Consider the following 23,470-nt stretch of genomic DNA (forward strand, 5'->3'; position numbering starts at 1 on the left):
TGGCACTGCTGCACATAAAGATATTGATGGCTTGTGGGGCCAGGCACTGTGTCACACGCCCTTCATGCATCCTGTGAGCGAGTTTCAGGGTCCTCCACCTGGGAAGCCATGGAGGGTGTCTCACTGTCCCGTTACCTTTCCAAGGCCCTGGCAACAGGTTCAGATAGTCGTGTATTTTATCTAATTATCAAAAGTAAGATAGTTTTTAAAAAAAGTTTTAATGACAGTGTTTTAAAATTGTTTTTCCATTTTTCATTGCTTCACTCTGCCTCTAGGTCTTAGTAATTCAGGTATGAGTCTCTCCAACTTTTCCTTTATCATACTTTGCTTCTGGAGGTTGGTGGTGGGGCTTTGGGAGTAGTCAGGGACATTTTAGGGATCTAGACAAGTGGAAGTTGAAATGTAGTTTGGGTTAATGGGGTATATTTCATATATAGTATTTACAGTGTACATATGCACATAAACATATGCAGTATTTATATACACACAGGTATATATAGTGTATACTGTATACTTATACACGCAAGTATACGTACAGTATTGTCTTTTTACAGATGAGGGAATAGAAACTGGGAGATTAACTGGCTTGTCCGAGGTCACGTGGTCATGGGCTGGGGTCCGAGATGCTTATCATCTGTGGGTTCTCAGCATGATTGGGATGTGGTTTTGCTTCTCTCTGTGTTAGTGGAGTTGCAGTTGCTAATGGCCAGCACCCTGGAGGATGTGGGAGGGCTCTCTGCCACCAGCTCCAGCTCGTTTTAGGTGGCCGCGCCTCTGGGAAGTGTTCCTGCACGTGCTGGTGGTACATGAACTTCTCTCACCTGGCTCCAGATGGGGAAAGTTGGGCAGTTCTCATAATTGCTTTGCTACAGTGACTGCTGCTGTTCTTCAACCTGGAAAATTGTTTTGCCATTTCTCATTGCTTTCACTCTGCCCCCAGTGCTTACCAATTCAGTTTTGAGGCTCTCCCAGGTGAGACAAGGTCCTAGGGCCTCTGCAGAGAACGGGTTGGAGGGGAGAAACCAAACATGACTGAGGCTTTGGATGCTGTTGCTGCAGGGGGGATTGGGCAGCAGGTGTTCAGGTCAGGTGTCCTGAATCTTTTCCACAGCCCCTGACGTTCCCCTGGCAGATAGTCCTGGGTTTTCTGGAATTTCAGCCACTTCCTCTCACGCCTGGGCCGTTTTCTCAAGAATGAGTTTTCTGGTATGTAAATTTTTGGCATTTTGTGTGGCCCCAAATTGTCTCCCATCCTCTAAGGTGGTGAGAAAAGACCATAGGACTGTAGGCTCCATGTTTACTGTTTCTTTGCTACTTTTGCGTCCTTTAGTTCATTTCAGTTGGTGTCGAGATCCGAGGGATTGATAAATTCATGTTTATACCACCATCTTTTTCCACCAATGCTGGTTTCCATTCTGCTTTTTGCATTTTCACTTTTCCTGAAATCCTTTCTTAACCCACAGATCTGTCAATCAGTCCTATTGTCTTTTCGTTATGTTGGTCTCTTTGTGGCTTTTTGTTGTCATTTCAAGGGCTGGGTCTCTCTGTGTCCAATTGAGGATGCTAACATTTTCTGAAGTGTATTTCACGTTCCTGTATCAGGTCATTTTTAGAGGTCTACTCTTTAAGTTTTCAAAATGATTTCTTTTGCTTTTTTTCTATTTTTATTTTATTTTATTTTTTTTTTTTTTGCTCATCATAACTTTTCTTTTCCCTGAAGATTTTATTTTCTGACTGCAGATAGGAGACAGCAAGGAACAGAAACTGCCAAGTGTCTAAAATAGGTCTTACTCAAGTAGGGGGCCAGGGGCACCCTTTTCTACTTAGTAGATTGCGTGTATTTCTGATCTGGGGGTTGGCAGTGTGGGAGGAACACATGGTCTGCCTCCTTAATTCCAGGTATATGAGGTTCAACTCCCCAATTCCCCTATCTCCACCCAGATTTTAATAAGAGTGATCTGCCATTTACGTTTCTAAATCCATTTCAGTATCCTCCATATGACATGTAATTGTTTTATTGTGAGCCCTGGTTTTCAGTTGTACAGGAAGTTTTCACCTTTTCTGGTGTTTTCGTAGGCGTTGCAGTGAGGTTCTGAGAGAGACCATCAGGGGCTTCTAGCCAGATGTATGTCAAACTGAATGTGACTCAGGCAAGGTCATGCAGCTAGCTGGTGGCAGAGCAAGTCTAATGCGGGGCTCCTTTCTTCTAGACAAACCCTCGGTCTTCAAGACCATCTACCACTCTTGGCCTGTCAGAGCCTGAGCTATGATGTGATTTTGCAGGTGGTAGCTTTGTTAGAAGTTCATTTTTGTTCCAAAGAGTTTTAGCCTGAGGCAGAGTCTTGCTGTGAGGGGCTGTGCTCATAGGATCATCTGCTTTGGGCATTTACAGATTACAAAAAAAAAAATGTGCATGGAGCTAGAAGTTGCTGAGTGCCCAATCTAAAGATGAGAAGAGTGGTTATATGTCTTGGCCATATAAACTCCCGGGCATTGGAGAAGCAGAGGTGAGGCAGCTTTGAGGTACTGGAGTCTGGTTGTTTTTGTTGTTGTTGTTGTTGTTGTTGTTGTTGTTGTTGTTGTTTTGGTTTTTTTTGTGCTTAGGAATCTTCAAGACTGCCCTGCTATCTCCTTGGGAAATGGTCATCAAAGACCACCTCTTCCTTGACTACTAGAAAAGTTCCTGCTTCCTGTTTGTGGGTGCCTCTCTCTTGGGGGGAGATTGACCTCTCCAGAGAATTTGAGGGTCACTATTTGAGAGAAAGAGCGCACAGGCTTAATGATTTACCAGGGTGGTCTGCCAGCATAGCTCTAACTGCTGTTACCCACGGCACCGTCCCTGGCCCTTGGACCTCAACACACTCTGGATCCACCACTGCTTTGGGACTGACCCAGTCGTGCCTTAAAGGTAGTTTGAACTTTAGTCCTTTGTGCTCTGTCCCTAAAACAAAACAAAAAACATTCCACATTTTAATGCATGTTTAACACATCGTGGTAGATACAGCCCGGCTGGCAACCACAAACCCATTTGCCAAAGCTGAGTTGTTTCGAGGGAGCTCCCCATACCATCTATACTTATGATAACACTCAGGCTTCAATAAATATTTTATCTACACAATGACCAGTTTGGTGATTTATATAATGCTGGATGCTATTACTGAGTTAAATTGACTCTACGGAACCCTCGTTTTTACTCTTTGTAATTAAATGTTAATACACTTACAGAAACTGAGTATATGAACCAATATCTGCCAGCCAGCCCTAAATGTTTCTGAGGCTTTTGTATGCGTGGCATTGTGCAACAGAGAGATGATGGCCTTTTGGGAAAGGAAGCAGAGTCAGAACCCACAAATGTAGGGAACTTGGACTGGATTCTTAATGGATTCTCAGTTTCTTTATCTTTACAATGAGAATGAGTAATTCCTGGATCATAGGATGGTTGTTATGATTAAGTGAGATTGTGTGGGATGACTGGCCTGATGCCCGGCAAAGAACAGCTGCTCAGTGAGGATCGCTTTCTCTATGTACCTTACAGATAGGTTTACTGAGGGCCTGCCATGTTCAAGGCATTATATGTGAATAAACCAAGGTGGGTACCTACCTGCATTATTTCCCTCCCATGATTTCATTGAATGTGAACTCTGTGAAGGAGGGGCAAGTTGTGAATCCCTGTTCTGTCTCTGGTACTTAGAATGGTGTCTGGGACACAGTGGATACTTGGTATGGAATTAATGAATGACATTCAAGTATGGGCTGAATTAATTCATGGAAGATAATAAGGAAGAGTAAGAGTTGCCAACTGGAGGTATTGAGTGGTTTTTTTCATGCAAGAGATATTATGATAGAGTTGAGAGGGCTGTGCTATGGGGCCAGATTGAAAGTCCTTCTATTCCTTATTCCTCCCTTTACCAGCTGTGTAGCCTTGAGGAAGTTTCTTTTTTTTCTTTTTTTTTTTTTTTTTTGGGGGGGACAGAGAGAGACAGAGCATGAACGGGGGAGGGGCAAAGAGAGAGGGAGACACAGAATCGGAAACAGGCTCCAGGCTCCGAGCCATCAGCCCAGAGCCTGACGCGGGGCTTGAACTCACGGGCCGCGAGATCGTGACCTGGCTGAAGTCGGGCGCTTAACCGACTGCGCCACCCAGGCACCCCTTGAGGAAGTTTCTTAATCTCTCTAAGCCTCAGGTTCCAACTATGCAAGATTGGTACACTGAATCCCAAAGAGCAACTCACAGGGGTGCTCTAAGGGGAAATAAGGTCGTGCTTGTTTTTTTTTTTTTTTTTAACCAAAGTGGAAAAAATTTAAAGCCCTGGGAAGTTTTAAATGACGCACAGATGATCATCTCAGGCGTTCTTTATGTCTCAGGGGTGAATATATTACAAGGTGTGTTCCTCTCTGGGCCAGGTGGGAGCACCTAGCTGTGGTCTCTCTTGATGATCTGTAAGCCAGGTTACTAATGGAGCTGAGGTCTGGAGTGGGCTCGGAGAGAGCACCAGAGTCCCCAGGAGAGCCCTGTGTGCACCAGGTGATGGTCCATAACCTTGAACACCAAGACAGTGAGTGGAGACTCAGCTGACTTTACCGGGTGAGGCTTGTCTACAGAGACTCAGAAGGTGTGACTCCTTCTCTCTTTTTTCCCCCCTGGTGAAAAAGTCATATGTTAAAAATAAGTCCCTTGCAGAAGAGATTTTTAGAAATCCAGGTATTCTCACAGTGGTAGCAAAGTTAGTGATCACTTGGCTGGTGTGACCCAGGGCTAAGAATGTGTTTAGGGTAGGACTGTCTTGGTGTGAATCCCAGGCCTGTCATTTCCTACCTGTGAGATTTAGGGCAAGTTATCTAACTGGTTCTCAGTTTCATTGTGGATGAAGTGTGGGTAGTGATCGTACTGTCTCATGGGGCCCTTTGGGGATTCAGTGAGATACTTGTGGAAATGCCTTAGTGCACTGCACAGCATATGGTAAACACTCAGTAAGTGCTAGCCACTGTCATTATTGTTCCTACTTTACATATGGGGAAATGGAAGCTCAGATTTTTTGTGATTCACCTGAGGTCACAAGGAAAGTTCCAGAACCAAACTACAAATCTTCTGAAGCCAAGTCATACAATCCTGAGACTTGGCCATACTCAGCTTCATTCATTAATTTATTCGGTATTCATTCAAATGCTTAAACATCAAAGTGCTGGGCTATTTGAACAGTCCTGAAGATTGGCGAATGAAATGGGCACATGCTTCCTGCTTTGGTGGACTTATGTAGTGGGAAAGCAGAAAATGAATAAGTGAATAAGCAAATAATTTCAGAGTTACTAAGGGATGAATGAACCCTTAGTAACAACCCCATTGCACATAAGCAAGGTGGTATAATAGACAAGAACTGGAGATAATAGGGGGCTGTTTCCCCCTGGAATGTTCACAGAGGTGGCATTTTGATGCATGCGATGCCCAACTGAGTCAGCCACATGAAGCTGCATGAAGCACCGACGGTGAAAACATTTCAGGCAGGGGAGGAGGAAGTGCAAAGACCCCGAGAGCTTGGCTTGGGTTTCAGAGGCAGTCGGAAGTTGGCACAGAGCCTGCCAGAAAGCCCTCTAAGCCCATGCTTCTGTGCAGAGGAAACCTTTATTCACCTTTTCCTGACAGATAAAAAAGTTTCCCAGACACAGGGTATGACCTGTGGCCATCTCTTTCTTTCCCTGCTCCCACAGAAATAAACATGAAAAAGGCATCACGGTTGTGTGAGAAAAGATGAAAGATGCTATTCTGGCTTCTGAGTAGGCAGAACTTTGGCCCTGGGCCAGGAGAGCGGGGTTCCATCCCAACGCTGCACCCCTCTCTGCATCCTTGTACTTTTCATGCCTGTTCCCCACCCTGTGAAATTAGGAGCTAGGCCAGATGATCTGTGTCCTCTGCCAGTGTGGGAGACTAGTGGAATCCCTGTATCTGCTCCCAGGCTGTTTTTGGGTGGCGGAGAGGGGGAGGAAGACTTTGCAGGCTGGTGGACTCTCCAGCTGGTCTCCAAATTGAGCCATTTTTCACTTTGAACTGAGGGTGACCGCTCTCTCCCCTGCTCCCTCATCCTCTCCTTGGCAGGTTGAAGCTGGAGGCTGAGCCCAAACATGGCCTTCTCCTTTGCTCTCTTTCCTCCCAGACACAGTGCACTGCAGTATTGCTGCGACCTTGCCTGGGGCAGAGATGTCTCCTTTCCTGCATGCTCTCTTGGGTCTGCTTGTAAACTGGTGCCCAGGAAGACTGGGGCACATGAAAAGACAGAAATGAACGTGCCACGTTCACTACTGTGTTCTCCTCTTGTACCACACACACATGTACCAGACCAAGGGCCATGGCAGACCACTCAGAGAAGCTGGTCTGAACAGAGGCTTCTGTTTCCAGGGGTTGCCTGACAGTCCTGTATCCCAGCAAATGGAGCCAGGTGGACATGGTAGAACAGTCACTGTTTCATAGGGTGTCAGAAATTCAAGTGTCATTTGAGAGAGTTTATTGTAATAGAAGGGGTTGTAATATTATACTGTATTATAATAGGAGGGATGCCTTCTATTACATGGGAAGAATCTCTGACCTGAGAGGTTAGGTGATTTGCCCAGGGTTACACAGCAGTAAGTAGAGAATGAATCTGGGACTGCCAGTACAGATCAGCATATCACGATAGGTGCTGCTGATCCATATAGCATATGATGGGCCATTTCAGATAGTTTCTTTTAAAGTACTGTTTATGAGATTGTGCAATCTGAATCTAACCTATAATGTAGTTATCTTCCCCATTCCTAATTCATACATGGGATTAAACATTAATGAAATATTTATTTGGCACCTCTGTGCCAGGCTCTGTTCCAGGTCTTGGTTGGTAAATACTGAATTGACTCAGTCCTCATAACAACCCTAAGAGACGGGCACTATTATCTTCATTTTTTTTTTTTAACAGATGGAGAAATTGAGGCACATAGAAATTAAATAACTTGGCCAAGGTCACAAAGCTACCTCCCCCCAATAGTGGAGCTGGGATGCTGGTTCCAGAGTTCACGCTTTTAACCCATACCTACGTATGTCTCACTGGACAAAGAAAATCATCGCCTGTCCAAAGTGGGCATGCCTCAGGGCCACCAAGCACATTGACCTCTCTAGCTTACAGGTGGGAGAGCTGGAGCCTGCAAAGGGCGTGGGAGGGCTGAATCAGGTTCTAGAACACCACTGTTTCTGTTAGTCCTGTCTTTTCCTGCTTTTCTGAGCTGCCTTGGAAGTCTGAACACGTCTCTGGTCTAGAAGACCCAGCAGCAAGTTCATTGTTCTCCCTTGAAGTCCCTTTGCTAACTTGTACCTTTGTTGTTTTCATTCCTGGATTTATTATAATGGGCCCAATTAACCTGAGTTGCCTCATGGAGTCTGTGGGAGAAAGAACCAAATGAGCAGATCAGACACTTTCTCTGGTCCTTGGGGAACGCTCAAGCCATCAGAGAGACATCATCTTATTTATAATAAATTCACTGTTCAAAAAGCTTTAAAACATTTTTTTTCTATTAGAAGTATTGTTTCTATCTGTTGAGTCCATGAGTGTTTGACATTGGATGACTTTATAAAACATTCTACTAATTGGATTTATTAAAGCAAATAAATCAAACACTAATTGGAACGTGCCCTGCCATTATTTTTGCTTACTGAATTAGATATAATGGTGTGAAGGCCTTCTTATCATATTTGTGCACTTATTTAAACACCCCCCTGGCACACACTTCTGCAAATTCAATTAGGTATTCAAAAAAGGAATTCAATTTATGCAAGTCTGGTTTACATTCATTCCGGGGGCAAGGCTCTCCTACCGGCGATAGGCTGTTTGCAGTTATAAGCCCTACTTAGATACTGCCTTGCCTTTAGAGCATCTGGCAGCCTGAGGGTGGGATCTTGATGGTTTGGGGGTTTGGGTACTTTAACGTGGGTGTCTGCAGAGCAGGGCCAGCTTCGTGGGTGTGTGTGACCTGAGCAGTCTCATGGAGACTGGCCCTTGCCCCATGCTTATTAGGCTCTGCCATGGCCATCTTGAAATTACTTTTTAAGGAAGAGGCTCTGTATTTTAGGTTTGTATTGAGCCCCACAAGCTTTGTAGTTGTATCTATCCCAGAGCTTGCCCTGGTTCTCAGAACTTCTAAGGAGGAAGTCCTTGGTTTGAGTCTTAGCCCTCCCCCTCATTGACTATGTGGTGTTGAGAACATCATGTGCTCTGGCCTTGTTTTCTTCATCTGTGAATTGGGGGTGTGTGCTAGTTTTGACTCATAAAGTACAAGTGCTGTGATGTGGGGGAGGGTGCTCATTTAATTGCAGACAGTTACTGTGCTGCTGTCACCCTTAGCCCACAGGTCAAGAGTGTAGCTTTAGAAGACACTGGGAGACACATTGTCCCCAGAGGGAGGAAAAAACATTATACAGCTGGGAATTGGGAAAGAGTTGTTAAAAGCACATGACATTCAACAGACATCAAACACTCAAATGGTGAAACGTGGCCCCTTTCTGTGATTGTGTTAAAATTAGAAATTTTTACGGCATTAAAGCAAATGTTGGAATGGTATATAGCCTGCAGACCAATTCTAGACCTTCACTAGTTTTCATATGGCCCACCATTGAGGAATGGTTTTTATATTCATTTAAAAAAGTTTTTTTTAATGCTTATTTATTAATAAATAAAGAGAGACACAGGGTGTGAGCAAGGGAGGGGCAGAGAAGGAGCAGACTCCAGGCTCTGAGCTGTCAGCACAGAGCCTGATGCGGGGCTCGAACCCACAAACCATGAGATCATGACCTGAGCTGATGTCAGATGCTTAACCGACTTAGCCACCCAGGCGCCCTTGGTTTTTACATTCTTAAACGGTTAGACAAATCAAAAGAATATATTTTGTGACATGTGAAAACCATATGCAATTCACAGTGCAATGTTAATATTTTTTTTATTGAATACAACTCTGCTCATTATTTATGGCTGCTTTTATTTTTTAAATTGTATTTAAGTTTTTTAAATTTGTTGAGAGAGAGTGGGGGAAGGGCATAGAGGGAGAGAGAGAATCTCAACCAAGCAGGCTCTGCATGGTCAGTGGGGCTCCATCCCCTGAGATTGTGAGATTGTGACCTGAGCTAAAGTCAAGAGTTGGACGCTTGACTGACTGAGCCACCCAGGTGCCTCTGCTTATGGTTGCTTCTATGTTGTGGTGTTGCTGCATTGTTGTGACCAAGACCTAGTGGTCCACTGAAGTGGGCAGAATTCTAGGAAAGCTTCCAAGATCCCTGCCCCGTGGCATGCGTGCCCTGTGGAATCCACATCCCTTGGGTGGGACTACTGAGAATCATGGACTTCACTCCCATGATTAGATCAGGTTAGTGAGAAAAGTGAAGAAAATTTTCAGATGTAATTAAGGTCCTAAATCACTCGACTTTAATCAAGAAGGAGATGGTCTTGGATGGGCCTACCTGAATCGGGCCAGCCCTGCCCTACCCAGAACAGGAGATTTGGGGCATGAGAGGGCTTATGGGGAGGGGCCACAAGGCCAGGAACTGTGGGCAGTTTCTAGGGGCTGAGAGTAGCCTGTGGATGACAGCCAGCCAGAGGACACTGAATTCTGCCTAATACCATGTGAGCTCCAAAGAGGATTTGAGCCCCAGAAAAGTGACTTCAGCCTGGTGAGGCCCTGAGCAGAGAAGCCAGCCCAGCCTTGTCTAGACTCCTGACCTGTAGAACCCATGAGCTAATAAATGGGTGCTGTTTTAAGCCCCTAAGTTGTGTTAGTCTGTTGCAAGGCTATGAAAACCAATAAAATCAGAAAAGTGGAAATATTTATTATCTGGCTTTTTATGGAAAGTTTGCTAAATGCGGAGTTAAAAGAATAATAAAAAGTAGTCCTACCACATTGCCCTTTCCTGTGCCCCTAAGCATTTAGTCCTGCCACATCTTGAGTCTGAATAACTTCCAAGTGTGAACTTCCCACATATCAGGGATGACTGTGGGAGGCCTGAGCCTCCACCCCATACACCTTCTTGCCTGAGACCCCACCTCCATTTCTTGTTCTCCCCAGCACACCTTGGCCTCTATTGTGAGTTAAAAAGCATTCTGTCATGAATGCCTTGACTTCTGAGACTGTGGAGAGGCGTCTTGAGCCGAGGCAGTGATTTGGAAAAAGGCACGCAAGCTGGCTCAGTGTACTTCTCACAGGGATTGGAGAAGAGCTTTACCGTCAGCCCTTTCCCTCAACCAGAACTTCCTTTCAAGATCAAGGTTGCCTTCCAAGTTCATTGTCATGACAACCTGGTATAATTAGTAAGAATGTAGACTGAGTTAGTCGAGGTTCAAGGCCCTCCCTTTGTCTCTTGTGATTTCTGTGATCTTAGGCTAGTTTTTAAATATTTTTATGCCTCAGTTTCCTTATTGATATGATGGAGGATAATGACCATACATATCTCATGGGGCGCTTGGAGTAATTAAATGAGCTAACGTTGGTGAACCCTTAGAGTAGCGCCAGGCCTGTGTAGTTCAGCACCTGACAGGGAGTGTTGGTTGTCATTATTACCACTCACATCGACTTGAGATTTGTGTCTGCCTGGTAGCCTTGTGTCTACATCTCTTCGACCTTGCACCATGATTACCTGCTCTTCTGGCATGGTGCCCACCACCCCTGCTCAAACCCTGCTCATAGTTTAACCCTGAGCAGCTTGCTCTCTTTCTGGGTCTGCGGCCAGTACTCTTATGTCCCCTCTGATGCTCCTTGGCCTCCACATGACTCACCTTTTTCCTTCGTTTGGTAGCTTCATGGTTTCTCCTGGCTGCATCCTTCGGCTTGCCTTCATTCTCTGGATTCAGACTTGCCCTCTGTCCTGAGCATTTGCAGACCCAAGGTAAATGCTTTCAAAGGGTCCAGCCTAAGGCTTAGCCCCAGAGCCTTTCTCTGCTCCAAGGCCTACACTGGGTTTATCCTGACCCCTGAGGGAAGCCAGTGGAAGATACACTAGGGCTCCCTGTGGGGGTCTCAGCCTGGCTTCTCTGTATGAGTGCAGATCTATTTTAAATGCGTTCGTCCATTCATTGAACAATCAAGTCAAACACAGACTATGGACTAGGTGCTGGTGAAGGGATATATGGCATGCCCCTGTATTCGTGGAGCTCTGGGGCTTGGAGAGAGAGGGGCACAGTCCTGTGGTTTCATTTCCCCCTTTCCCCAGGTCCCCAGTGCTGGATGTATCCGCAGAGTACCCTGAGGGGGATATTTGAGTTTTAGCTGTATTCTTGCCAGGGGATGGGGTGTTTCATTGTTACCCTCCTCAGGGCGCATCACTGTGGTCGATCATGTTCACGTGTGTCAATCAAAGTTCGAGCTGTGTTGGAAGTGAACCTGGCCATGTAGAGGAAGCGAGGACAAATTTCTGCTTTTCTTGGATATTTTTTTTTTCCAGATTTCTCTCTTCACTAGTTTCACCACTGGATGTTATAGGCACAGCTCCCCACCCAACCCTCCCCGCCCCTCCGGAAGCAGCAGGGTGAAACTTGGATTCTGTGCACACACACGGTGTCCTAAGAGGGGCAGGGTTAGAGCAATGGAAAGTATTCGGGCTTTGGTGCCATTACAACCTGAGACTGATGTCTTGACTCTACTACTTCATGCAGGTTAGTTTACTTCTCTGTCTATAGAATGGGTACAATCAGAATGGCAGTGCCTGCAGTGACGGGTACACATTTAGTGGCCAATAAAAGGGGATGTTAGTATTGTTATTGCTTTATGCGAGGGCATTCTTTTTCCCTGAGATTCCTAGCTGGGCACATCCCTTAGTAACTTTGAGGATAAGTTTTCTTGTGTAAAACGGGGAAAGCAGTGTTTCTTTCTTAGAGGAGGGGGTGTCAGACTGCAGCCCCTTGGTTAAGATCGGGCCCATCACCTGGCTTTGTGAATAAAGTTTTATTGGAACACAGCCAGCCACATCCATTTGTTTCTGTATTGTCTACAGCGGCTTTTATGTTACAGTGGCAGAGTTGAGTAGTTGTGGCAGAGACTGTATGGCTGCAAAGTTGAAAATTTTTTAGTGTTGGGCCCTTTTCGGAGGAAGTTTGTCATCCCCTGTCTTAGTGGGGGTAATTGGACTTCCATTTGTATGCACACATCTATAAATACATACTTAACACAGCTCAAGTGCAGTGCCTGGCATATAACAGAAGCTCAGGAAATGTTTAGTTCCTCTTCTGAACTTAATTCTGTTCAAGAAAATACAGGATTCATATCTGAGAAATGCAGAGGCAGACACATTTATATTTTTATTGAATTCTATTCCTTTCTCATTTTCAAAAGAAGAGCTCATGTTTAAAAAAAAATTCTGATTGGCACTATAAACTTTATTTATGCTTTAATGTATCCTAGAGTATGTATCCTGCACTATTTTGACTTCCCTTACAGATGCTGATCTGCTATACATTACCAAACCCAAATGGATTTCCAGAATCCAATTTCCTTGCTACAGTTTTCCATTTCTCTGTTGACTTTTTATGCTTGACTCTCGTCAGAGCATCTGGGGCCTTTGCCACATTTTGACCTCCACCTGTCCAGGGAAATAGCTCCTCTCTCTGGGTGCAGGAAGGTAGGGCTGTGTCCTTCGCCCTGTCCTCCCCTAGTTATGTGGGTCTTCTCCAAACCAGGATGTGTGCTCTGGACACATGTGCTGATTCCTATTCCTGGGGTGGGTTTTTTGTTTTCCCCCATAATGATTGTGGTCGGGTTGACATCAGTTAAATGGGTCTGCCTGTTCTTTAAAACTGAATGAGGGGTGCTTCCAGATGAGTCTTTTGGGAACCTCTCCACTCATTAGTCTTTCCTAAGTCGCCTACCACCAACACCTGCAGAGGCAGCTGGGAGCCTTTTCTGTCAGGCGTTAGGGACCTAAGGAATTGCATCAAGAAAGTAAACCTGATTTTTGAGATAGAGGAACAGCAGTGAGACTCAGGGTTATCAAGGGTTTGAATATTTCATGCTATGGGTCCAGAAGCAACTGGTCTTTGCTTTCTTCTCCTCCCCTTGGTGGCCGTCAGTAACCAGTCCCTGGCTTGCAGTGTGGCTCTGCATCTTGGTGGCTCCTGAGAGTTCCCGGTTCTTTCTGCGTCGCTGGAATCCTTCCCTTTACCACGGCGGGGCTCCCTAGTGATCCGTCACATACACCACAAAACGAGGACCCAGAAACGAGGAAGAGATGTGAGCTAGGGTGGGGCTCTACCCCGCGGCAGCGTGGGTTGCTGTCAGGATGTGTAATCCTGCGCTCGTAACTACTCTTTCTCAATCTGTTGGTTGAGAGGAAGAAAATTCAAGGAGGATGGCTTAAAGGAAATACTTACTAAGTATGTTTTTCTCTCAAATAGCTTTTAACACTTGTGTCTGGGTCAAGCCAGACTAATGGGGAGCAGAACTCTAGATTGAATCCTGTTGAGCCCCAATGAGTAGCTTTCCCCCTGTTGTATTTTGGGTGATGCGGTCAGTTTATGTGGAGAATGAGAAATAGTCTCATGTAATTGGCCATGTGCTCCTTGTGTGGGTGTTTCTTCAGATACAGTTCATGATGGAGCATGGGGTTTCTGTTACCAGTGGTCCTGCGGAGACATTCTTGGGTGAGCCAAGCACCTGGAATGGGTGTAATTTTCCTGTGCAATTGGCTTTTGTTGTAGGAACACTGAGTGTCCGGTATCTGAACAGATTTTCCTTTTTCTAGTGGCCATTGGAAGCTCGGAGCCAAATACCAAACTCCCTTTCAGCAGGAAGGCATGTCGGAAACTGCTTTTCTTTCTTTCCTGTCCTCAGCTGTTGTTGTTTTTTTTTTTTCCCCATCATGCCTAACATGCTGTATTTGCTCCTTCCACATTGATGAAGCCACAGTGGATTTGTGAGTGGTAGTGGTTGAGTTGGGAGAGGATATATTGGACCGGTTAAGGCAGCCTCCTTTGAATGGGGTCTTTGAGCTTGCTTCAGCCCTTCTCCATGAAGGTGTTTTTTGCATTTTGGCACCTTGAGTGTACGTTTGTGAGGCTGTCTTTCCCTGCACTCTGCAAACTGAGTGTAAGAATTCTTTGTCGATTCTGTGCCTGTGCACAGAAAACATAAAAAAAAAAACTTATTTAACTTTGTTTCTAGAATAAGCAAAGAAATGCATTCTAATGGGAGAGATCCAACCACCTTGGAAGCCCTTTTTCTGATCCTCTCTCATAACCTTAGAAGTGAAAGACTTGGTCCTTGGTTTTGGGGGAATACATTCTCTCTCTGGTCCATTAGAATGAGCATGGGTTATGTGGTTAGGTCACCACAGAATTAATCTTGGCTCTAACATTCCCTTCTGTGTGAGCTGAGAAGGTCGCTTAACCCCTCCGTGCGTTAATTACCTTGTACTTACAGTAAGGGATAAAAATCTGCCTCACCAAGTTGCAAGCATTAAGTGAAAGCAAATGAGCAAAAATAAGCAGTCAGTGTCTAGTATGTTGCCTGGCATGGAGCAAATGCTTGAGAGCATGCGAAAGGTTCTGCTATGGTCCTAGTTAACCCCTACGCTGTCAGTAACATAAGACAAGTTGGGATTTTGCTCTTGGAGAGTGAATGCTGGTATCACTGGTCATGTGACTGGTTGGCTCTCTTCCAGTGTCTCAGGGATCTAGACTCGTTCCCCCTGGATGCCACTGCTTTCACCTATAGTTTTGGAGTTCTTCACAGCAGGGATAGGTGAGGGGGATTCCTTGTAAGAGGTCATTTTTATGGGCCAATCATGCACATGGTGGATATCCCTTTGTTACACATCTCTAGGGCTTACTGTGAGGTCTTGCCCAGATGCAAGTGGCCTGGAGACACAGTGCTCTTGTGTGCACAAGAGAGAAGACTCAAACAGTTTGCTATGCCCATAGCATGGTCTTGGCCACTCTTTCCTTGTCTCATCCTGGAGGCTGATGTCTATTTAGGATGCTAAATCAGGTTTCCCGTGGACTCTTGAGATGCTGCAGGTGTCCCTTGCTTATCAATTCAAGCAGGTTAAGGATCTGTTGTCTATGGCATTGACCCGATTCATTTGTCTCCTGCAGGCTGGGCTCCCGGCAGGTGATGGCATGGTGATGGAGAAAAGGGGGATGGCCTACCTAAGAGTAATGGAACCACTGCCATCACTGCTTTTAAATTGTAAATATAGGGGCTCCTGGGTGGCTCAGTCAGATAAGAGTCTGTATCTGGGTTTTGGCTCAGGTCATGATCTCACGGTTGTGTGAGTTTGAGCCCTACGTTGGGGTCTGTGCTGGCGGTGCAGAGCCTGCTTGGGATTCTCTCTCTCTCTCCTCTCTGCCCCTCCCCAGCTTGTGCTCTCGCTTGCTCTTTCTCTCTCCCCCGCAAAGTAAAAAACAATTGTAAATGTAGTGTATTGTGTTCTCATGTCTGGAGTATTCACACTCTGTTCTGGTTTGGGAAGTTTATAGAAGAACTGATTTGGGGGTGCCTGGGTGGTGCAGTTGGTGAAGCATCTGACTCTTGATTTTGGCTCAGGTGATGATCTCACAGTTTGTAGGATCGAGCCTGCTACGGTTCCTGCGCTGACAGTGCAGAAGATGCTTGGGACTCTTTGTCCCTCTCTCTCTCAAATAAACATTAAAAAAAATTTTTTTTTCAACGTTTATTTATTTTTGGGACAGAGAGAGACAGAGCATGAACGGGGGAGGGGCAGAGAGAGAGGGAGACACAGAATCGGAAACAGGCTCCAGGCCCTGAGCCATCAGCCCAGAGCCTGACGCGGGGCTCGAACTCACGGACCGCGAGATCGTGACCTGGCTGAAGTCGGACGCTTAACTGACTGCGCCACCCAGGCGCCCCAACATTTTTAAAAAATTAAAAAGAAGTGATTCGGGAGGATCACTTGGAATTTGTCAGGCGATGTGGGGAAGGAGCTTTCTAGGTAGAAGGGGCAAGTATGGGGCTTGGCAGAGCGGGTTGAGTGTGGGGGTACTCTGTGCTCACTGTTACTGGAACAGAGCTTTGTGTCAGGAGTCCTGTGTTAGCATTATTGGTTCATTCACTCAACAGATACTTAAGCCCCTACTATGTGCCAGAGCTGTTCCCAGCCTTCCTGAAGCTCACTGTCTAGTGCAAACTGGTTGATTGCCTCCCTCCTTGCCTTTCAGAGGCCAGCTGAGTTCTCCGCTGTATCCAGAGTGAAGTGCCTTCTCCTAACCTTTCATCTCCTGGCCTCCTGTCCTTGCCTGTTGTCCTTGTCAGTATGCACTGGTCATCAGCCTTCCTCAGTTACCTGAACTACGAGTGGCACATGGCTGCCATGTGTGGCCTGCTCTCCCTGAGGAGCTGGGTGTAGTAGAGGAGCATTATAGCACAGGACAGGGAACTATTTCCGGTGCATGTGGGAAGGCTTCCTGAACCCCTGGTAGTCTGTCACCCACCTCACCTGTAGCCTTTGTGGCACGACGCTAAAATGCATGTGGGTTATTCATTTACTTATTCACCATCATTCTGTCTTGTGCAAGAGTGACAGGACCCTTGTGTAAACCGCTCTACGGCCAGGGCCTGGGACTCTGTTGGACCTGCATTAACGGCTCAGTTCATGTTGAACTGAAGAATGAATGAATGGAATCAGATTTAGTTCCTACCAAGGCATCAGCCAGTTTCCATCACAGGAAATTTCTTACTGGCTGTCACTTTTTGTAGGTTTCTGCTTTCCATTGTTTCTTGAATCCCTTTCTTCCTCTCCTTTACTTTGTAATTGAGGTATCCACATTAGACATCCCAAATTGCTGTTACTTCTTAGTGCAAAGTTATTTAATACTCTTGACTCAAGCCCAAATGCCTGTATTACCAAAGTACGTCCAGCCCTCCTTTGTTCAGCTGAGACTCCAAATTGGGGTGCTAAGGGTCAGTGCTTCTGGGTTATCATTTATCATTCACACAAGATCTGTCAACAGGACTTCTACCCCACTGAGAACATCCCAGGCCTGGGGTGCAGAGAAGGGTTTTTTCCTTGGCAGCTGGTGGGGATGATGGGGAAATATTAGGGAAGGCTGCAGAGCTGGGCTGGGGCCAGCAACGGATGGCTTCTGTACATGGATTGGAACCATGTTTGCATGTGTGATGGGGGAGGAGGGTGTGTAAGGGAGGCAGATGGTGATGTGATGACACCTGAGCATCAAGGAGAATGGGGGGGGGGCAGTTGCAGAGCTGGCCGGGTGTGAAAGGGGGTTTGGGAGACCATCAGGAGGCTGCTCTAGAACTCTGTCCTGTGCCACCTCTGTGTCCTGCCGGCTCACCTGGATGCCCCCCCTCCTGCTCCTGGTCCGCAGATGTGCTGGGTACTCCAAAGCCCTGATCAGTCCTCCTTTGGGATGTCATGGCTCCTGTTGATCCAGACCAGAATTTCCTCCTTGGAGCCCTGGTTCTGTAGCCCACATCTTTGTTCACGTCCCCTGGAGGGGACCTACCGCTCATGGTGTATGCTCAGTAAATCCTTGCAGAGTTGAATTGTTAGAACTTACTGTAAAATGGTAGATGGCTTTAAACACTATCAGCACCAACTACGATTGTCTGATTCTTCACAAATTTGATTTTTATGCCATGAAACATGATTTTTCACAAACCACTTTTATAGGGAAGGAGATAGATGTGGAGAATTTATTCCGTGCCAGTTAACTTTTCATGTGTTACCCCATTTAGTCCTCATGGTGTTTCGGTCCAGTGGCTCCTCCCCTCTGTGCCACAGGTGGGGAAACTGGGCCGCAGATGGGGAAGCAGCTAGCCGGGGCTGGCCCAGGTTCGCAAGGTGGAGCTGTGTGCAGCTGGTCTGGCCGGACTCTGGAGCTGGTGCTCTCTCTGCTGCCCCCAGTGTCTGTCCCTGTTGTAGGAAGCAGTCACAGAGGCATGCCCTGGCATTCATTTTTTCCTACTCAGAATGAGATGTTACTGTTTACTTTCTCGGGAAGGAAGATTGAAATCAATGTAACTAGCCTTATTAACTTTTTTAAATAGGAGGGGCCGGTAGATGCCAGCACCTTTCTGAGAGAACCAGAGCAAATATAAAAATCCAATTTGCTTGCCTTTTTTTTTTTAATCTTCGTCCAAGTTTAATATTCAAAGTTGTAAATGAGGAGCTGATGAGACAGGGGTAAGGAGCCAAGCTCAGACACCAGGAGGTATTTACCTGTATCTTTTTTATCTGCAGGTGGCTGTTCCTTTGATGAACACTACAGCAACTGTGGTTATAGCGTGGCCCTGGGGACCAATGGGTTTACCTGGGAGCAGATTAACACATGGGAGAAACCAATGCTGGACCCCGCGGTGCCCACAGGTACGTGACCCACTGTGTTGGAGGCTGGGATGAGGGTCACTAGCTTCTAGGATGACTTACGGGGACAAATGTATGGGTTGAGTGGAGAGGGCAGTAGACAATGTCCTTCGAGTAAGTTTCTCATCTCCAGGGGTAATCAAAACAAGGCTGAGTGTGTTCTTAAGGTATGTGGTAAGAATCACACGTCCCCTGGATTCAGGAACCTTTGGGATTTCTTTTAGCTTTAAGATTCTAAGTTTTAGCTATAAGTAGAGCATCCCTGGGTTTTGCTTGGGAACCTAAGAGTAGTTGGATTTGGGGTGGAGAGGAAAGAACTTGTGAAGAATGAGGTCTTTCCTTTTCTTCCAGGACACATAGATAAATAACTTGTATATCTCGAGGGAAACTTCCGCAGTCAGGATATTACTCATAGTTAATGTCCTGACATCCTGAATGCCCAGCTTGTCATTAACCAGCAGGGCTAAAGGGCTAATGTGCTTTCTTGATAGATGGCTGCTTGAGGCAGGCCTATGAGAGTGACATCTGGTATATTCTAGCGGAGGTACACCTGGAGGAGAATACTCAGGAAAAACACACTTAGGGTGGGCTATGCCTGGGTGACTTGAATCTTGAAAACGTTTACCTGGGGACATATGCCAGGAAGAGTTACAACTCTGGGAACATGAGGATCACCTCTTTGGATATGTGATCCCAGGTACAGCGGTAAAGACGGCTGGTTTGGGTGTTGGAGAGGGAACATCATATTTAATGGTTCCTCCCCATCTAAGGGCAGTCTAACCCACATACTATCTTGTTCTTTGTCCACACATCTTGTGGTACTCTTCCTCGCTCTGGCCATTAAATGCTGGAGATCTCAGGCTTGTTCTATACTGCTTCCATGTGTTTTAGGTTCTCCAGAGAAACAAAATCAATAGGATTTATAGAGATACATTTAAGAGGAGTTTAGTATGGGAATTGGCTCACACTGTATGGAGGCCGAGAAGTCCCATCATCTGCTGTCTGCAGGTTGGAGAACCAGGAAAACCAGTGTGTAATTTGGTCCAAGTCTGAGGGCCCTAGGATACAGGGCTAATGATATAAACCCTGATCTGAGTTCGAAATCCCAAGAACCGGGAACACCAATGTCTGAGGGCAGGAAAAGGTGGATGCCTGTAGCTCAGGTAGAGAGAGTGAATTTACCCTTCCTTTCCCTTTTTTTTTTTTTATTTGGGCCCACAAGGGAGTGGACGATGCCTGCCCCCCCCCCCCACCCCCTTGGTGAGTGCTATCTGCTTTATTCCATTCACCAACTCACATGCTTGTCTATTCTGGAAATAGCCTTATAGACACACCTAGAAATGATGTTTTAGCAGCTATTTGGGCATCTTGTAGCCCAGTCAAGTTGACACACACGGTTAACCATCACACTACAGATGGCCTTCACCACTTCTGTGCCTTTGGTTGCCATCAGGCATTTCATATGAACTTTAGACCACCCACTTCCTGGCTGCCAAGTCTTTTTCGCTTCCTCTGGGGAGAAGAATTTAACAGGATGCACTAAGCTATAGACAGAGAAGACACTCAGACCTGTCCAGGTAAGGATGTGGCCTCTGTGGCCTCATGGACTTGGAGTTTGGCTCTAAAGCATGAGGCTGCTGGATGGTTCTGTATACTTCCAATTAAAGGCATAAATGGTTATGTAAGTTTTTCATGAGTGTAGATACCCGCCCCCGGTGTAATAAATCTGTCCTGTGGTACAAAATTGAACTTTGCAGATCTAGTAGGATCTTACTTTGCGTGAACAGAGTCTCCAGCAACTACACATGCCCATTAGTGAGGTGACCGTGGACAGCCTGTATGTGGGTTGCCCCATCATAGTTTTTAACATTGCTGACTTAATTCTCAAAGGTGCCTTGGTTTAGATGATAGAATCACTCATTCTATTAGAGTCCAGAGTACTTTGCGGAAATATACCACATCTCCTCTGTTTTGCCTGACCATCTTTGACGTTGGCCAAATGTATCCGGATCTTCTAGTATGTGTATGTGTTTGTATCCAAAAACATCTAGCCCTGCAGAGCCTTATAGACTCTTCAAACTCAACATGGCTAAAACTGAACTCTTGATTCATCTTTGCTCCTCTCCCCATGTACTACTCTCTATGGAACCTTTTCCTCCACCTTTCTGTCTTGTGCCTCCCCTTTGTAGCTCAGCTTAAATATCACTTCCTTAGGGTGGCACTTCTAGATACTTCAGCCTGGGTCAGTTATCTCTGTAAATGTTTCCCATTGCATCCTGTGCTTTTTCTCAATGATGCATGTCACATTGGATGTTGTTTGTTTGGTGTATGTTATACCCTCAGATGAGGAATTCCACATGTGTAGGGACCATGACAATCTTGTTGATAGCTTTATCTCAGTGCTTAATACAGTGCATCATATGTAGTATGTACTAAATAACATTTTATTGGATAAATGCATGGATGGATGGCCACATAGTCTGCACTAAGTGTATTTTATTTATTTATTATTTAAAATTTTTGTTTGCTTTCTTTTCTTTTTTTTAAAATCTTTATTTTTGAGAGAGAGAGTGCGAGTTAGGGAGGGGCAGAGAGAGGGAGAGACAGAATCCGAAGCAGGCTCCAGGCTCTGAGCGGTCAGCCCAGAGCCCGACGCAGGGCTCAAACTCACAAACTGCAAGATCATGACCTGAGCTGAAGTCAGATGCTTAACCGACTTCAGCCACCCAGGCACCCCTATGTTTCTTTTTTATTTTTATTAAAAAAAAATTTTTTTTAACGTTGATTTATTTTTGAGACAGAGAGAGACAGAGCATGAATGGGGGAGGGTCAGAGAGAGGGAGACACAGAATCTGAAACAGGCTCCAGGCTCTGAGCTGTCAGCCCAGAGCCCGATGCAGGGCTCAAACTCACAAACTGCAAGATCATTACCTGAGCTGAAGTCGGATGCTTAACCGACTGAACCACCCAGGCGCCCCTATGTTTCTTTTTTTAAATTGAAGCAGAGTTGACATACGATATTATACTAGTTTCAGGTGTACTCCAGGTGATTCAACAAGTCTGTTATGCTGTGCTAAGTACAAGTGTAGCGACCATCTGTCGCCATACAATGCTATTGACTCTGTTCCCCATGCTGTACCTTCTCATGACCTATTCATTCCATAACTGGAAGCCTGTATCTCCCACTCTCCTTCACCGTTTGTCCCGTCCCTGTCTTCGCCTTCCCTCTGGCAACCAACCACTAATTTGTTCTCTGTAGTTATGGGTCTGATTCTGCCTTTTATCTGTTCATTTGTTTTTTAGATCCCGTATATAACTGAAATCATGATATTTGTCTTTCTCTGACTTCACTATCAAGTGTTTTTTAAATAAAGAAATGAAGGTCAACATCTTCAAATCCCTTTGGGCCCTCTATTTAAACTGACCACGGATTTTTAACCTTTCCTGTAATCCTTCCATTTTACAGATGAGGAAACCAAGTTGCCAAGAAACTGTGTGGCATGGCTCCTTTGCCCACCGTGCCAGTCTCTCTTCCCAAAGGAATAACTCTTCTAATCTTAATTTTTCAGTCCCTCATTACGGGAGAGTGTCATTTCATAAATACCGGATTGTGCTAATACAATCCTCTGAGCTTTTCTAAATAGAGGCATTTGATAATGATCACTGAAATTATTCTGTCATGATGCGCCTGTGGATTTCAGTGGCTCCGTGTGCTTCTTAGGCAGAGAGGCATGAAAGTGAATTTGGATTAGGCAAAATTGTTTGTTCTTCTCATGGGCCAAAACTGAAATCTTACTTTTCCTTCTGTAAAACCAGCACTTTGCATCCTTTGGAAGTCTAGTTTGAGTCTGTTTATTCAGATGTCCCACACCCTTTGACTGATCCACTTCTGTGTGACAAACTCTGTGCTGGACTGTAAGTGACACTGTGTCATTTTGGCACTTAGTCCCTCTGCTGGCTTCTCCTGGCACATGGGAAGAAATTTGAACTCTTTGCTGCAGCCTGCAATGTTCTGCATGATCTTGTGTCTTCTCCAAGCTCCTTTTCTTCTCAAAATGCTCCAGGCACACTGGCTCCTTTCAGCGCCTTGGAGACTGAAAGGCTGTCAGGTTGTTGGCTGGTTCCAGACATTTGCACATGCTGTTCCTGCTCACTGGAATGGTTTTCTCCACTCTTTGTGTGGCCAGTTTCTTCAGGTGTCAGCTCAGATGACTGCTTCTCACAGACATTGCCCCTTATCAGTCTATGTAAAGAAAGATTCCCTCCTTGCTGTTCCCATGGGATCCTGTTCTTGGCTTTCAGAGTTCTTAATGTAAACATGTTTCCAGGCCAACTCATTCCAATCCTATGCCATAGCTCAGTGACTTTGGGCCCTTAATCCCTCTGCCTCTCTTTCCTCATCTTTAGCATGGGAACCAGTGTGAGAGTTAAATGGAATGATGGCTGAGTGAGTGTGAAGTGTTTGCACATAGTAGAACTTAATCAGTACTGGTTCCTCTGTGCTCTTTTCTAGTTTTTTTCTTTTTTTTTTTTTTAAATGTTTATGTATTTATTTTTGAGAGAGCAAGTGAGCAGGGGAAGGGCAGAGAGAGAGGGAGTCAAAACTCTAAGCAGGCTCTGCACTGTCCGTGCAGAGCCCGATGTGGAGCTTGAACTCATGAGCTGTGAGATCATGACCTGAGCCAAAATCAGACGCTTAACTGACTGAGCCACCAGATGCCCAACTCGTTTCTGGTTCTTAACAATCTCTGGAGCTGTAAGTCTAAGTTCTTCTTAGAACCATGTCTCCTTCTTCAAGTTCTCCTGACCCAGATGCTTCTTTACCCAGGTGCTTGACTCAGTAGGTGGTCTCCGTGCGTCCCTGAGAGACCCAGAGAGGCTTTTCAATACCCAGGGTACTTGCTGCCCTGCGGGCTTGCACATCTCCTCTAGCCCAGCTCTGTCAATTCAGCACTCCACACCATTGCTTTCATGGCTTGTCCTCGTCCTTTTCCATGGGAAAAGCCCTCTGGCTGGCATTCCAGGCTTCAGACCTCTGACCTCATCTTTGTTGGGGCTGTCACAGAGGAATGGGGATACTACACCCACAGACCCTCTTTCCAAGCCTCGATCTGGTCCGTAGAACTTTATGCAGTT

The 23,470-nt window shown here is 45.7% G+C and overlaps 1 protein-coding gene across 1 annotated transcript in view; it reads left to right on the forward strand.

Moving 5' to 3' along the window:
- The window catches only part of PTPRT (protein tyrosine phosphatase receptor type T), a 934,550-nt gene that overhangs the window by 113,614 nt on the left and 797,466 nt on the right, over nt 1-23,470 (forward strand). The window contains exon 5 of the mRNA XM_032592759.1: nt 18,212-18,337. Within this exon, the coding sequence (XP_032448650.1) occupies nt 18,212-18,337 (126 nt within the window). The remainder of the gene's footprint in view (nt 1-18,211; nt 18,338-23,470) is intronic.

Source organism: Lynx canadensis, chromosome A3, assembly GCF_007474595.2.
Source record: "Lynx canadensis isolate LIC74 chromosome A3, mLynCan4.pri.v2, whole genome shotgun sequence".
Classification (NCBI taxonomy): domain Eukaryota; kingdom Metazoa; phylum Chordata; class Mammalia; order Carnivora; family Felidae; genus Lynx; species Lynx canadensis.